The following is an 18,486-nucleotide window of genomic DNA, read 5'->3' as shown; positions in this document are numbered from 1 at the left end:
TCTTGCACAAAAAAAACCCCGCTGGTTAATGTACAATTTGTTTTATCTTCCTATGAAAAAGTGCATATTTTTACAGACCTAGAGATGTATAATTTCTGTTCTACATTTCTTCAAACGTTGTTCTTAATTAATATGCAACGCTGCTACCTTAAAAATCGATAAAACTGTCGCAATTAGATTTTGGTATTCTTTGAAATACAGTTAATGTAAGTCTATATATTTTGAAATACTTATTTATCCCTGTCTGACACTGTCATTTATCATCGTAAGCGGCAATCAGGAAAAATTCGTCTAGTGAAATGCAAAGAAACGTGACGTATTTTGTGAAAAGTAAGACTCGCAATAGTGACGTTTCCATGGAGTACTTGGATTTTTATGGGATTCTAGGGATGTCAAATGTTGACGTATGTGTGACGTCAGATACTATGCACGTTGTCGCACAATTGTCAAACTTCAGCAGATTCCTGTACCCTCCGATACCCTACATCTAGCATAGGATGTATGACGTTAAGAGATATATAGCTACGCCTAACATTTGCAATGCAGTCGTATTCTCAAAGAGAAATAGTTACAAACATTGAGAGTGCTATTTTAAAAAAAATCATGTTAAAATGGACTGTATTTCGCGGGAGCTGTCAGTAGTTCCAGTTGATCAGTGACGTTAAACATGTTGTATACGTTCTGTGACGGAAAACATCATACATCCGAGGTTAGATAGAATCGATCGAGGTGATCCGAGTGCGTAGTCTTGCATTCGGCAAACTTCGGCAGATTCCGGTACCCTACATCTAGATGGAATCGGCCGAGGTGATCCGAGTGCGTAGTGACGGCTTAACGGTTTTGATGGTGTAACGTTTTGTTCATACATGTAACGTTATCGTTCCTACTGCGTACATGCAGCGATCACAATTATAATGACCATACTGCAAAAGTATGTCTAAATGCGACCACAGCTTATCTACAGGCCTCATTCTGGCTACGCGTATTCTGTTCTCTTCTTCATGCAAACTCCACAGCGATCCAGCAAAGCTACTTGTACTTTACGAACTTTCAGGTCCAAGACGGTGGAATGAAGATTGATGAACTTTTATGACAACACAGCGTGTGATACCAAAATAACTCCTTGAACGCCGTGTAGACGCTGTAGGAACTCTTACAATTCTACAACTCAACGACTGCGGAGTAGCAACAATACAACAACGAATGTAACGTAGTTCGTACGTTCTACACGCACCTAACACCCCAACGAAAGGAGAAAAAGTCATTTATACGTATCATACGCAGTGAATACAAAATGAGCTCGGAGGACACGTCTATGCTGTGCTTTAAACTCCTTATTGACTTCTTAATTCAATAAAAGGAGTTTACTTGACATATTGAGTGTTTAGGCAACCTTCTTGCTGTATAAGTTTCGTCTTTACGGCATATATATGACGTATCAACGCAGTCGCGTATGTACTACGCATAATTAGGTAAGGATGCACTGCTGTGACGTTCCTTCTTTCTGACATGTACCCGGTATATCGATACGCTGTGAATACGCAATAACGAAATACCTAATAGTATGTGTAAGGCTAATTGAGACCGGATTTACATAAGCCATTGTATGGCTTGATTTCCACTGTTACTCGTATGTTGTAATTAAGTAGGGAGTTGTTTGGTTGGTTGCTTTATTTTCTTTTTAGCAATTTCATAAGTTTAAAAATTCTTCAAGAGTGAATTTGACTCAAACAAAAAAGGAATAATGCACTTTCCAAATTTAATGAACTGTTTCTTGACAAGGTTCACGAGCGTCTTGAGTCACGTTATTGACAGCATATCCAGCGAATATAGCGAGACGAGCAATTGATGTCAACTTTCGATAAGGGGATCAGAAGCACGTTGCCTAATTAAGCATCATAGTACACATTGAAGTCAATCGATATCAAAATTACACGATAAGCCGTAATTAATGTATCACTTTAGATGGTGGAGGTGGGAGGCATTAGAAACCCGACTTAGCAGTTGTTACAATCACAGATAGATGTGTATTATATGATTACGCTGTATTCAAAGAATGCCCACCACTTTAATTACACAAGATCCAACCCGCGATTGTAGGAGTAGGGTTGATCTCAGTATAAAAATGTTTCAGTGGAATTGTCTATTGGATATTTCCTTGTACTTTGTTAACAGACTTTAGATTAATCATAAATTTAAGCAGACACAAAAATGAGAGAAAATACCGGCTCTCTGATCCCACCCCTGATGTGTCCAGGAGTCCGTGTTTACCCAACTCTCTATTTTGTGTTGCTCATAGGAGTTATGAGATTGATCACTGTTCCTTATCTTCACCTTTCTTCGATACCACCAGAATGACATGCCCAACTGGACTACATGCATATAGCTGAAAGTAGCTGGATTTTGCGTAAGATGGTCTATATCTTCTGATGGTATCTATGCTACTTTCGAGTTTGCTGGACCCCCCCCCCCCCCCCTCTCCTATTTATGGAGTCCAATTTAACAATTTTTACATATGTTGATGGGCGTCGTTTCCGAATATCAAAACTTAAGCATTTATTTTATATTGCAGACGAAAACTTGCGTCACGCATACAAGTTACATGATTAAGAAAGCTGTGGTAATACCAAGAGGAGGTCATGATGTATATACATGTATAAATATCATGGCCAAACATGGTAACATAAAATAACAGTTTACCACTCCGTGGTTGGAGAAGATCGCTGGAACAAAAACCTGCCTTCTAATATAGTATTTATTTTAGATTATATTCGCCTGTGAGAGGATTGTGTCTTTTTATTTTTAACAATCTAGTTTCCAAAACTCATTTGTGAGAGACTCCATCAGTGAATAATGTTATTGACAGAGTACCACAGTAAATTAATCACTTCCTTATTTGATGTTTCCTCGAGCAAACATAAGACCAAAGGTTAAGAAAAAAAAGAGACAGTCTGGCTTTAATTAGAGCCTTATTTCTCATCACCTCCATGTTGTAAACCGACAGTCGAACATTTCTACTTTATGTGTTTACTTTTGCAAACCGAAATGGATACATACATGTACGTATTACAAGAGATTGGGATTGACAGACTTAAAAATAACTCTTAAATTGAAGCAAAACACGATTATATATTAACTACTTGCATGTATATGTATAAATGAACCAAATGAGGGTTTCCTTATTATCAACAATTGATGTCCATAAAGAGAAAAAAAGGGAATATAACTAATCAAATGAGTAATTGAAAACATTGTCGTTATGATGTGCAAGCATCTGATGCTCTTTAACTTCTTTACCTTTGAATTGTAAGATGGCAGCCTGTGGCTATTTCTTAATAAGAATTTCCTTTCATCACGGCTCTTTGAAGTTCCTTCTGATCTTTGACGGGAATTTTCAGCTCTGTTTACTGAATGTCACAGACAAAACCTAACTGATTTGTTATTATACAACTTCACACGTATATAGAATTGCAGAAATAAATTTTCAAAAGTTTTCCTCGAAGAAGTCAAAATTTACTTCTCGTATACAAATCCCAGAATAGCAATTCTTAAACATTTTTCACTATATTCAAAATTCTTACTCACAATGTCTAGGAATTTGTAAAAATTAAACACAGATGTATATGTCAAAATTAACCAAACAAGTGTATACAAAAATATAAATACAAAACATCTTGTCGAGGGAGGAAATACAATTAATACAAACATACATTTGCCTTAAATGTATGCATTTTAGGATTTTACTAACCAGCGTCTTCATGACATTAATATATAAACATATTGCTACAAGTTTATTACTATATTGAATATTAATTAGTCTGCCCATGCAATACGCTATTTCAATACCAAACATATACTGTACATACACATGTATATAAATCGGATTACCCACGAGCAATGAGATCAATCAGCATTAACCTGTTGAATGAAAGGTGAAGATAACGAACAGTGAGTAAATCGCATGAGATCTGATGAGTGAAAAATTAAAAATAACGAACAGTGATCAATCTCATAAATCTTTTTTTAAAAATACAAAATTCAGGGTGTGGCAAACATGTACCCCTTGAAACGCAAGTGGTGGGACCAGGCGCCGAAGAGGAATAAGCATCACGTGTTAATTTAGTTACCCCCGCCGTGAGCCCTATATCTTGATAGAGTAATTGGAGTAATCCGCAGTCAATAGCATGGTGTAAATAACGGCCTAACAATTGGTATAAAACACGCACGATGGCATTCGACCCAATGACAAGATGCATTTGCATAATTAGATCATTATAAGACCAGTATGACTGCTGGTTTTAAAGTTTTGAATACGTTATTTGAAAAAGCCAAAACTAGTCCAAATTTGAATTTTCAACACAAGAATACAGACTTGATTCTATAATTATGGATGTTACCAACCACAGGCTCTTTAAACCACCGCGCGTTATGGATGATAATCTTTTCGAATGGCTACACCCTGTATTTCATAAAACTATACTCCTACTATTACATCCAAATCTTTTAATTACAAATAAACTTTACAGTACCTTTACATGTATATGATGTCAAATCTTTTCTCAAATCTACATCAAAACGTACGAGTTTTCAACACTTTACACGACCATCCCTCACGATAAATCAAAGACTAGACATTTTGACATCATAGATAGTCGCTTCTTCAACAAAAAATGGAAAAAGGAAATGTTTACGATATCTAGTGATCAGTCATTCAAACATTTACTTTCTTAAAAACACCGCTGATTCCACGCACAATTACTCTGAAGTAGAAATTTAAAAAATACTGGAGTTCCTCATTGACAATATCTTTGTAGTCTTCGGTGGTGGAATTCCCATGGGCCCGAATGGCGTTCCTTTGTTAGCTGACCTGTTTTCATATTCTTATGAAGCAGATTTTATTCAAAAGCTGTTACATGACAAGAAAAATCTCTTTCTATGGTCGTCAATTCGACATTTAGATATATCAACAACGTTTTATCTATTAACAATAATTTCATTCATATGTCGATTCGATATACCGAATCGACATATGAATGAAAATAATTATTGTTTATAGATATATCCCTATGAACTTGAAATAAAAGATATCAGAGTCCCTCAAATCTGCTTCATACTTAGACATTTTATTGGAAATAAATAATAACGGCAACCTAACCACACAACTTTGACAAACGGGATGATTTCAGCTTCTCCATCGTCAACTTTCCATGTCTATGTAGTAATTTTCCATTATCACCTGCATATGGTGTTTATATTTCTTAACTGATTCGGTACGCAAGAGCTTGTTCTGTGTATTATCAGTTTTTAAATCGAGGCAGGCCACTGACAAACAAGTCGATGTTACAGGGATTTCAACAGTCTGGTTTAAACTCTGTTTTTTCGCAAATTCTATGGTCGTTATAATGTTCTAGTTTGCCAATACAACCTACATGTATCATTGGTTCAAGCGCCGTCTGACGTATTTCATACCGATTGTTAGGCTCTTCTTGGCACACTGATTTTGACTACGGATTTCTCCGTTTAATTAATCAAGATACAGGGATCACGCGCTTGTCCTTTTCCGTAATCGGTAAGAATTCGGACGTGGATCGGCGCAAGAATTGCATCAAATCGATGCATTTCTTCTCCGGAAGTGCGCCTGTGGATGAGGTTAACAGGCCAGAACCGAATCCCTGTATAATGTGTTATTGATATTTTTTACCACAGATTCAGTTTTGGTATCATAAACCTCTTATTTACTCTAATACATAAACATATAAGTGGATATTGATAGTGGTACAATACCTTAGATATGTGTGATATATTAGATGTATTTGAAAGCTCGCGTTTCATATTGTAACGTAACACTGTGACGTCATAGTTACATTTGTGTACACATGACAACAGACTCTGATGGCGTCGATCCACATACGAGGTTTATTTGTGGTTACGGAAATAGCCGAGTAGTTACGATTGGGATCACGGTGTGTGTGACCGGTCGACAGGAGATGCTTACACCTGATCCCACCTCTGGTATATCTAGGGGTCCGTGTTTTCCAAACCACATGATCTGGATTACATGTCCTGTACCATACTGACGAAACAATTCTGCTATTTCCATACGCGCATGTTTCGCAAAATTATGTCAAATGTTGTGTTGCTACAAAGGTTGAATTGTATACCATGTAAGACACTGTGTACATATTTGATGATAGTTTCCTTCTGAAAAACGTAACGCATCGTCTGCGCATAAAGTGTTTGGATTGAAATTGTTTGCATGTAGGTTTTTATTTTTTTTAAGCAGTTCTTTGTATTTAAATCATTGGAAGAGCGGAAATAAAGTTAGATGTAGATATGTACGTATCTGGGAAAATATCGGGACAGACCAGAGAGCTACACACCCATCCCAAAGCGCAGAAACATCTTTGCACGGTTGAGGCATTGGATTATTGCATCACCGTCTCAAAAATTTGATATCAATATGTGTCCAAACATACCTTCAAACATTCATTAAAGCCCCATGCGAACCGAACACTCCCAGCTTCGAATTATTTCGTTTGTTGACGTAGCCATGTTAAAGTACTGTAGTTAACCAGTCATTTCGACCCCAGACCATTTCCATTTTAAACCCATAAAGTCTCTTTGAAGCAATAACCCTACAAAATTTTTTAGTTAAATGTTTTGGATCATATCTTGAAAGAAGTTTGAATATTGAATTAAATTCAAGGTTCCCATTAGTCTGGTCGCCATCCTATTTCTACAAGTAAAAGCCTCGGTTACTGTACGAAAAAAAGTATACATCTATATATGCATTGCCAAACTATTAAACGCAATGCATAAAATTGCAATAAAATCGCTTTCCTTTGACAATGCTCAAATTGTGAACAATGTTACTGAAGGAGAATTCCGTGTTTAAAAACTATATAACAAAAACGTTCATTAATCGTCAAGAGAAATGTTGAGATCCTTTACACACGAGTGGCTGTCGTTTTAAGTGCATTACTGATTCGGGACTGGCGTTTGCAATCCCAAAACAGACATCAATCCCAAAAACTGACATATATCTGAATGCTTGAAAATTATTTTTAGGTTCCCAAAGGTTATTTTGTGACCGAGTACTTCTTCCGCCATCAAAGTCATACCCTCTCAAAATGTGTCATTTTACGGACGTTCAGAAAAAGTTAACAAAATTACATATGCCAACAAAGTCTCCTATTGTCAGAAATTTAAAAAAAAACCAACCCTTTGTAATACTCATAAATCCACCACAATCAAAGAAATAGATTAATAGTATTTATAAGTGTATTTTGCCGTATGTACAATTCATAGCAGTCATAAAATATTGATAGGATCAATGGCAAAGTACTCCCTGTCATTAAATTATTAAAGAATATGGTACACTGAATAACAGGCAAATGATATTCAAAACTCTACATCGGACCACGGCGCCTTTCAAGTAGAATTTCTATCACAACCAACACAATGCAGGTGGCAATAGACGGATTAGGCCGAGTTTCGATGCTGAATTCTGCTTTGTAGTGGTTTGGTCGATTATTGTAGGATTGATTGCTTGATCCGATACTGGTTTTTGATCTTGCTATTCTAAAGCGTCATATGGAGGACTTTTACATGATAAAATTGCTGTGCCAGTCTTGTATTTCACGTGTAAAATGACACTTTTCATATACTGACAGTGTCAAAATTCATACAATTTAATCATGGCGATATATTTCAGACAGAAAAAAAAAACAAGAGTTTCGGTTACTCTCACCGATTTCATTATCAAATGAAAATTGATCGGACATAGTATATATGCGGCGGTGACACAGAGGACGAATTACATGTGAATAAGAGATTGATATTGAAGAAGAATGTCGTCAACTCTTGTTATGCCTACTTTTCCTTCATTTCTCTCGTATTGGCCGGTAAGATAGCTGTTGAGAAATTGGATCAATAGAATATACCTACAACACACTGATCCGTTTAAAGGCAGGCTGTAGACAGCAAACTGAAACTGAGCTTCCACACGGAGCATCCAATGCTTTTAATTGTGAATCAGAACCTGCTAAATCAACGAGTCTTATATAAAGACTGATTCTCAAGATGAAACGGAGCAATTTCCGATGCTTTAACGGAAACTTCAGCGGAAAACCCGTTACAACACGACAGTTATAAAATACCGTGTATACAATAGGTATTGCCGAGAAAGGGATAATTGCCTTCAAACGTGGGATGGTGTTGGATATATGTTCCTTTTGACCGAATAAATGAGTGCCAGCATGTTGTCCACACCTATCGACAAAACATTTTCAAACTCTCTTCAGAATCTTAACATTCCGGATGAAGATGAGATTTCATTTAAAGACAAACTAAAGAGAACATTTTCATCAATTAAAAGACGCAGAAAGAAAGAGAGCGCCATGCCTACTATCACAGCGAAGGAAACGTTGAAGGTACCCCAAGCGACCGTGGGACATCGCGCTCTAAGTGCTACAAGATCAAATCCCTTGTCATGTTATGGTGGGTAAGTTGAAAGTTAAACAAAAGCTGGGCTCGTCCAATTCATTTTTGTCAGCTGCCTTTATCCGTACCAGTATGGTTATTCTAGACAATGACATGGAACTTCCCCGACCTCGGCGGTTCCTGTTACTGTAATTGTTTCAGTGGTTTTGTTCTTATTTCTCCTTATTTTCATGGCGGTGGTTAGGAAATAAACGTTAAAAAAAGTAAGATATTACTTCATTTTCTTTGTATTTTTTTTTTATATCATTAAACGGCAATTAAATAATAAAACAAAGTTCAGTATCTCAATTTCACTAACATATTATTAGTGACCCGCATATTCATTCTTATCCAATATTATCTGTATTTCATATACGTCCGCGGCACTTTGGACCACTATCTCAGCGTTTTTATGTTTCCGGATGTAATATAATTTGACGCGCTGTAAATTGTAATGTTTTCAGACATGAAAATCCACCAAGTATCAATATCCGAAATGAAGAACAATAGATGTGAGCAATGGTAGATGACTGTTTGAACAGGAATACTTACAAATCATGTAGCCGACGATATGATAGCGATTCAGCTTAAAACGGAAGTTGTAATAAAGTTTTGAATTTTGGCAGTGGAATTCGAGCACTTTGACATCCATTGATAATAAACAATACAATCTGTAGCATGTTGAGTGATGCCATAATGAGATATGATTACTTTTTTAAAAAAAATAAATCGAAATTCATTTTTAAGTGCGCTTTCTGTCTTTGTATGATATGCAATGCATCTTGCAATGCTCTCTTAAATATATTGATTTTTTGGAAGTTTTGAGTGTGTGAAACCCTTCAGACACGGGGGAAATGAAAGGATAAAATTATATATTTCACTCATTTAGCAGCACTTGCCTGTTAGATATAAAGTATCGTTCAATGGTAAACCTACGTCCTATATATGTCGCTGCAGACGACCGATAATCATTCGATATAGTAGAGTATCACAATTATAGGTTAGAGCTAAAGTGATACTTTGGACAGCTCTATGTAGAAAAAACCCAAACATGGAATGGTGGTCGTGAATTTCCCCATAATAGTTACTAATGTCCATTTATCGAAGGCGCCTTCGGAGTGATATAACGGCATCTGCAGAGAGTGCAATCAATGCTGCTTTTTAAGGCCATCTAAGAGAATTCTGAACAGAATCTATGAAAACCACTGTTAAATGGCATCGCATGAAAACGAAACATAAAGGTAGCCATTAGGCATACTGCGTAATTTTTGAAGTAGGTTTAAAATTAGTACATCAAGTATAATATCGTAATTCGTCATTTCGCTTTTATAGCAAACGGTTTTAAATCAATAGTGATGGAGTAAGTTGATTGTGTAACATGCAATAACGAATGACGCTGGCCATTTGATAGTACATTAACAATCCATTGTCTTGAGAAGTTTGTCGAGAATAGAGCCGTTTTAACTCTTCTACGCTGTATTATCAAATTCCAATGCTTATTGATTCGCGAAAATGAAAACGGCGTTCGCGAATTTTGCGGGATCCACATATGACAGATTTAATGATTCCCTTATTCTTATCTGAATAACTTCACTACTTCCAAATATCAATACTTGTGTATTGCGACTATACATGTACGTATCGCAAAAATATCGATGTTACAAGAATGTATTCAGTATCATTAAGTCGAATTGGGATGTTCGTATATAACTTTTGACAATTAAATTAATCTAACAAATATTTTATAGTAGATAGAATTTACCATAGCTTAAATTTTTATGTGTTGTCGTAAAAACTTTCATTTGCTATCGTAATACATGTTACCCGTGATATACATGCATTTAAGTAAAAACTTTAATGTTATTGTTAATAAAAATAATATATACCATGCTTACTATCCCTGTAGTTTTTTGTTTTTGTTAGAGATATACTAATCGTTTTGTTGCCTTATAATTCAATTTTAAAGGTATACAGGTATGTGCCGTATTAAACAGCATTTTTAATGTTAAAAACTAGACCAAAGTTTTGTCAGTATGATCAACTATGAAAACTAGAATGATTTCACAATTTCGACAAATCACATACATATTATGAGTATTAAAGGAGTACTGGGCCGGGTTTTACAAAACTATCGTAAGATATGTCATAAGATATATCATAATAGTGTCCTAAGATCTGACTTATGACAATCATAAGATACAGCAGTACCGTTTCACAAAACTATTCTAACTTAAAAGAAATCTTAAGATAGATATTGTGACGTTGTTATGCACGTACTGTTACATTGTAAAATAACGTGTGTCTTTTATCATCTTTTAACTGCATGGGTCAATTTAAATGCTAGTACATGTAGAAAGATTAAAGTATATAAGAATATAAATAGGAAGTTGAAATATTACAATTTTAGTCATTTGTAATGATTTATTGTATTTATAAGATTTTTCAAATACATTGTACTTCTTTTCTAAATTATGTGATTTTACACGTTACGCTGTATTTCAAGTTACACGGTGGTCTAGAGGTAGAGCGTTCGCCCAGCATGCGGAGGGTCTAGGTTCGAATCCCGGCCACGACAGACCTAAGTCGTTAAAACAGACAGTGACAGTTCAATCACCGAACGCTCGGCATCAAGTGTGTGCTCGGAGATGACCTTAAAAAGGCATGTCCCGTGTCACAGCTAGTAGGTGTGGCACGCTAAAGACCCCGCACTGCTCAATGGCCGTAAGCGCCGAGTAAAGGTCTAAATTTGCAGCCCTTCACCGTCTTGGTGACGTCTCCATATGAGTGAAAGATTCTTGAGAGAGACGTTAAAAAGATATAATCAATCAAAAGTTATGCTCGGTTTGTGTATCATTTGATTACAGAAATTGTGATACAAAATGAAAATATTGAATGGTGTTTTATGAAAACGTCTATATCAAAACACTAAACGTGAAATCATGATCTATGTATATATGTATGTATATATTCTCCCTCGTTCCATTCAACCGAAAATAAATGTTTTCTTAACTGCATGTAATTTGAATATGAAATACAATAATAGGATTGATGTGTTCATTACACCTTCGCAACGTCGCACTTTTGCATAACAAAATAACATTCTGAATAAAAAAAAAAGTTCCGTAATCAAGGGCGTGAGTGGGTTGGGAAAACGAAGACACAGGTATTGCATGTACTTGAGCAAACCTATAACGAATGTCACACTAATCGAATAAAACGCGTGTTCGATTATACATTTATGTACTATGCGCGAAAGCGTTCCTACGTTAAAAAGCCAATCACTGAATAAAACGAAAAAGTACGAAAACTACCAAAGATAAGAACGTGAAGAAATGAATTTATCCATTACTGCTTTTGTGTCTACAAATTATTTGTAATATTCGAATGCGTTTACTTGTGCCCACAGAGCGACTTCGAAGTCCGTGTGTTCAGATAAATCGGTTCCAAAATATTTTTAAAATATGTCTATGAGACGATATCCACATTTTTCACCTAGTGAAATATCAATATTGACTCAAGATGTGGAGAAAAGAAAAGACAGTTGTTTTTTAAAACAAAACTGAATGCAATGAAGGAAACTTGGGGAAATGTTACTTCTAAAGTCAATGCAGTAAATTCAACAGATTATGCCCGGTTGGGGAAAGAAATGAAGAATAAATGGACATGCCTAAGAATCGGAAGTAGGAAAAAGTTGGCGGTGTAATATTCTAAACGAATATTGAGTTCATCACAAAGATCACATGTCGCGGTATACGAAGCTTATCAATTATGTCCACATCCTCCATATAGTCTAATAGATAATATTGTTTCTATCCCTGAAACCACATTCCCTCCGGATATAAGCTATCTATTTCCTAGCAAAACATAGACCACCACCATGTTCAGTATAGACTTAAGACAAATATCTGGATGTCTTAAGATTTCTAACAATCTAAAGATTATCTTAAGATATTACATTTCTGTGAAACAGCTATGATGTATCTTATTACAAATTTTAGTCTTAAGACATATCTTTGTCGTAAGACGGTTTTGTGAAATTGGCCCCAGTCTACTAAATGTAAGGAGAAAATGATGATTTTCTAGTAGTGCATATCTATGATGGAGAGACGTTTATGGTTGCCAGAAAAATATTCTTAGAAACATCACTGGAATTACGGTATATAGAATTATTATATACTTTCAATTTCATCTCTTCTTTTTTCTTTAAAAGTTTGCGGGCACCCGGAAACATTCCAGCCCGCAAACATTACGTCACAATCAAATTTCTACGCCGTTAATTTTCAAATTTTTCGTGTTTTTCATCTTTTACTCAGTTAAACCGATAAAGTTATTGTTAAAAATAGAATTATTGTTAGTTTCTAAATGAAATTGAAAGTATATAATAAAAAGGTTATAGACTTTGTATGGGAAATATGACGACCTCGTTTTTTGTCGCGAACGGACCTCGCAAGCTCGGTCCGTCTACGCGCCAAAAAACTCGGTCGTCATATTTTCCCATACAAAGTCTATAACCTATAAGTACTGAATGGTGATTTCATGTTAAATATAAAATTTAACTCCCCTTCTGTTGCTTAGTGGTTCTATCTAACCTGTTTAATTCCGTCTGACTGTCTGTATCGCTAAATGTGTCCCGTCAACAGCCTGCAGTCCGTATACGCTTTCACGTTCCATTGGAGTTGTTTACTTTCGAAATTCTGCGTGCAACGTCACGTAATCATAAATATTTCTAAATGGAGCGTTCACTTCCGACTCGGAGAATACATTATTAGATAGAAAATTAGCTTGATTACTTTTTAATCCAATTGAGTTAAATTGTGTAATTTGCAGAAAGTGTATAACTTATGTAGCTTGATTTAAAATACATACTTTTTATTCCTACGGTGATAGAATACGGCATATACAGCTTTAACTAATTGTAATTTCATTGTCTAACACTATAGTTTTTTCAAGTGATAATCAATATTTCTGATTATTCATTCACTTTGTGAATGCACATGTAAACGGCAGCGTTGTATTGAACGGATTACGTCACACCATATTCAATATACTGATTATATCATACCGTAAGGAAGCTTATTAAACAACTTCCATTTCAATGGACAACTTTATAAACTTGGCAAAAATGTCAGAAAAATCACACAAAATGACTTAATTAATTTAACTGAATTGTTTAATCTTCTCAGAATACAATGTTAATAATACGAGTTTATAGTACTGTATGTCTGATTGGGCTATTGTTTGTATGAAAACGGTTATTTGATGAGTATTCGTGGAAGACCAAATGGTTTCCTCTTGCCCAAATCCAAAATGGAGGATAAAACAACATTGAGCTATAACAGTTCCGGCACAGAAGGAACAACTTTTTTTTTTGTTTCACATTAAACATTATGATAGAATAGCATTTCATTATATAAACGGAAGATCCACGACCTCCACATTTGCGTCAGTCTAACATATACCCACGCTGAACTGAGTGTCGTAAATTGAAAATGATAGTTTGATAGACACTTGCTATAAATAACCGGTCGAAAAAGACAAAAACTGACAAACTTCACGAAACACTGTCTGCGGGGACTTGCAACCGTCTGAATAAATAAATATCTATTAATGATAATAATTTTGTAATCCTCTTCACCGCCGCTATAGGTCAATCGGAAGAATGTTGGTTTTGTGGTCTGTGGTAGGCGTGTGTTTTGTCCCGCCCACAATAGGCTTGAGATGCAATGATTGTTCCTTCCCCAATGACACGGCAGTAGAAGTGAATGTCGAGGATGAAGCTTTAAACCCATGGGCACGATGAAGGCTTGACAAAATTCCGATTTTCAAATACATATTATTACATAAAACGTTGTCTCTTTTTCTACCAACAATATGACAACATATTTAATACACCAGCAATTGCATATGATTATGTACATGTAAGATTCACATGAGTACAATTCTGGAATTAGGAACATGTCAGTGCTTCATCTTTTAATCGAAATTGTATCATCTTCCACATGAAAAGGTAATAATATTAATGATATACGTCATATCTTTAAAGTTATATATATAAAAAAATTAACAACATGCACAAAACATCAAAATGTGGAAACCTAGTGGTTGGGACGCTCACTTCGCAATCGGGAGTCCTGAGTTCGATTCACGGAGCCGAGTTTAACCTAAGATGTTTATTGGTATAGTGACTGTTCCGTCCCCTGGTATTAGAAGTGAAAGTCACGAGTCTTTCGAACAGAGGTCCAGTGTTATGGTGGGCGTAGGCACAAATAAGAACTCTCATTGCAACGACCTTGAGTACCATTGCACCAGTCAGAGTTTGTGGCGCTTCATAACAGTACGACCTTTAACTCCGGACACGCTAAAGACTCCTCCACGTCCACAGTTGACATCTCTATAGGAGTATATAATTCTCGATCGTGAGTAAAATAACATCATAGCATCTAAACATCTCACGTATTTTGGGTACGTGTGTTATTCTTATTGGGTACGTGTGTCATTTTTATTGGGTACGTGTGCAATTCTTATTGTGCAGGGAAACGGGGATGAAAATATTTGAGTGTTACAAATTGTATTTCAAAACAAAAATTCAGAAATAGAAAGGGATACTTCATTCCTCTTCACTTCCTTTTGCTTTTTTTCCTGTATTCATTAATATCTGGTTACTTCTAACGATGGGTACCACATCTTCCTAGACCGCCGTGGTGGTCTAGATATAGAGCGTTTGTCCCGTATGCGGAAGATCGGGGTTCGAATCCCGGCTGTGCCAGACCCAAGTCGTAAAACAGGTACATGTAGTGACAGTTCCATCGCCAAACGCTCGGCATCAGGTGTGAATGGCACGGGTCCTCGGAAATGACCTTAAAACCGGATGTCCCGGGTCACAGTAGGTGTGGCACGCTAAAGAACCCCCACTGCTCAATGGCCGCAAGCGTCGGGCATAGGCCTAAACTTTGAAGCCCTTCACTGGTATTGGTGACGTCTCCATGTGAGTGAAAAATTCTCTTGAAGGACGTTAAAAAGATACGATCAATCAATCACATCTTCGTAGTTTTTTTTAACGGACGCACTATGCATCACAAATGTATATATAAAGATATATCGGTTAAACCTGGTTACCAACCTTGTTAGCGAGAATAACATAAACTACCGATAACGTCGTGATTTTATTGAACTTGCACTAAAAGTGAACTGTTCTAAAGTTTCTAATCATTATACCAAAATATTACCACATCATACACTTAGCAATCCATTGCAATTTTTGTAGATGTTTTATATCCCCTAAGCCTCAGAGAATTCCCCCGAGTATCAATGCGATCCATCTGTCTAGAATGTCACATCCCTCAAAATTGTCACGTGCCATCTTCAGGTTGTTCATTACAGCCGGTGGTATTTTTTGACGAAATAAACTGAAAAGATCGGTACTGTAATCGAATATGTAGCTTTCGGAAACCAGTAATTATTACCAAACTATACACTATGCATATTAATATGGCTTTCTGTATACACATACTACGACTAGACATGTTAGTGCATTACAAAGTTATCGACCGTTCTCTAATGGCAAGAACGATTAATGGTCTAACTTAGCTCAGATCAGCAAAGTTAATATGTATTCTAGTGTTAATGCGGTCCCTCCTATTTCGATTTGTCTTACTTATCCAGTAATCCAGACAAACTGTAAAACCAGCAACACTGATATTTGAAATTTTATTTTATTAATAATACACGTATTATTGAAAAATCCTCATGTAAGGTGCTAGATTATCGAGTGACGCTCAAATAAAGAAGAGTTTTACGTAGAATTATAGTGAGAATTATCTTGGTGTAGATTCCGATCAAAGACTGCTAGACTACAAACAAATTTCTTTTCAATGATGTGTGAGAAAGTTTTGTTTTGAATGTATTAAAAACGATGCTTCATAAACCAATTATAAATTCATCCACAAATCTCGTTTATATTGCAACGCCTAAATTATCTATTTTTTTTATATAATTATTCATGTTGTATGTTACATCATTTATGAACAGGTTTTTGTTCCCCGCTTTTAGCAAAATGCGGGAAATATTAAATTAGTCTGTCCGTCATTTTGTAAGCTTTTGCAACGTAATTTCATGCAACATCTCCCTATGACTTGAAGACGACTCCTATTGATTATCAGGTCAATAGTTCAAAATTCAAGGTCAGAAATTCATACATTACATGAGTTGGTTTCCAGATGATGCCTTTCGTTTTCAGCAAGCTTGTGTAATAAAATTTCATACAATAATCCCCTATGACCTGAAGAAAAGGAAAACACGTCAAAGTCCATGGTGGTAAATTTGTATGATGCAATTACATATATAAGTATCCATCTTTCATATCACTTTGACTCAAAGTCTCGTTAAAATTGAATAACATAAAAAACTTGGTCCGCAAAAAAGGGGGTCCGGACCCACCCACTCCCCATACGGATCCGCCCTTGATCGTTAATATTATGAAAGCTGTCTATGGGTGCCAAAATATTAGCAGAAAATAAAATTAGTCTAGTTTCATGTACAAATATCACAACATTTTGAATGTCAAAGACGTTGAAAACTATGTGGGGAAAATGAACCCATGACAAAGCTTTATTTTGCAGGCAAAGCTTTAATTTGACCATGAGCAAGCAAATGTAGTTGTAAATATGATTTTTAATATTTACACAATGACCGATTTTGTAGTTTAGTGTAATCATATGAATTTTAATACCTACTGCATTAATTACTTAGAACATGTGATAGTGAAATTTTGCATCACATTTCAAATTGCGTTAATATTTGGGTACATATTTCTACATGTGATAATTGTTTACAAATCGAATTATACTCAAGCATTAATTCATGTTTTTGTCTACGGTTAACATGTAAAAGTACACTGATAAACTGTTTCAGTCTCCATGATGATATTTGGTTTGTCTTAGTCACTCGTCGGTGGGTCATCAGGGTACAATAGCTGTCCTCTGTCTAATCCACTCTAACAAATAACAGTCGATTTCTCATTTCCAACCCATTCATAATGCACGTCGCACATTTGGTTCATATATTAAATGATCAGAGTCTACGATGAAGTTATAGATCAGCATAATGGTACATGTATCCTCAACAGGCATTTGAAAATATCTATTTCCGTAATATAAATGCAGATGCGTGCCATGGTGTGCAAACTTAAACTGGGCTTGTAATTAGCATACCGCATCATTGCGTCTATATCGCGTTTCATTATCAATGTTGTCCTGACAAATGTTGATTGTATGCTATTCAAATTTCCATTGAGAATACTCTAATAAGGTGGGACGACCAGATCCGCGTTAACGAGAAAGGAAACGCAACTCTTCCAGGTATATCCAAATCATGGAAGGAACAGATCTAACTCGTATCATTTTTGCGGAATGATAACTAACACGCCGTCAACCTGCTGCCGTGGACTGAAAAGTGAAGATAACGAACAGTCACAATATATACATCCAGGCTGAAGTTCTCTGTTTAGTAAATATAATGTGTCAATTTCGAATCTTGAAATAATTACTTGAATTTAGTCTGGCTGTAATCTCCAGATCTGCGATATGTTTAAAAATGAGGACTTCAAAACCTTCAATGGAAGATTGACTAGTTGTATCTAGTTTAACGTCCCTCTCGAGAATTTTTCACTCATATGGAGACGTACTCCCTCCAGAGAAGTGGACAGGCATAGCCTACATCCACTCCCCTTCGCAAACCTTCATGTTTTGATTCTGGAAAACGTGTAAATGCCGGAACCGGTAACGGTTCACGCTTCCACCGACGTTTCGACTCAAATATGGCTGGATTTACTTAACAAACACGTTATCTTTACAACGTCAGAAAATTGCAATTTCCTTCAACAGCATTATCAAGATTTCACAAAAACTGGTTAAAACGATATAACAGTGTTCATACTAATTTCATGAAACTGTTTCTTTTCAAAATCATTCGAAATTTCTATAAAAAATAAAGAAAATCTATCAGATA

General features: G+C 35.8%; 1 protein-coding gene across 2 annotated transcripts in view; it reads left to right on the top strand.

Moving 5' to 3' along the window:
- The window catches only part of LOC125682219 (GTPase-activating Rap/Ran-GAP domain-like protein 3), a 117,414-nt gene that overhangs the window by 33,377 nt on the left and 65,551 nt on the right, over nucleotides 1–18,486 (top strand). Inside the window, exon 1 of one of the 2 annotated variants that reach the window (XM_048922676.2) lies at nucleotides 8,115–8,503. The exons of the other annotated variant lie outside the window; for it this stretch is intronic. Coding sequence (XP_048778633.1) covers nucleotides 8,247–8,503 — 257 coding nt within the window. The 5' untranslated portion in view covers nucleotides 8,115–8,246. Of the gene's footprint in view, nucleotides 1–8,114; nucleotides 8,504–18,486 lie in introns of those variants that run through there. 2 annotated transcript variants of the gene reach the window in all.

Source organism: Ostrea edulis, chromosome 2 (genome assembly GCF_947568905.1).
Source record: "Ostrea edulis chromosome 2, xbOstEdul1.1, whole genome shotgun sequence".
Taxonomy (NCBI): Eukaryota; Metazoa; Mollusca; class Bivalvia; order Ostreida; family Ostreidae; genus Ostrea; species Ostrea edulis.
The sequence above is the reverse complement of the archived record's forward strand: the minus strand, read 5'-3'. Positions and strand labels throughout refer to the sequence as shown.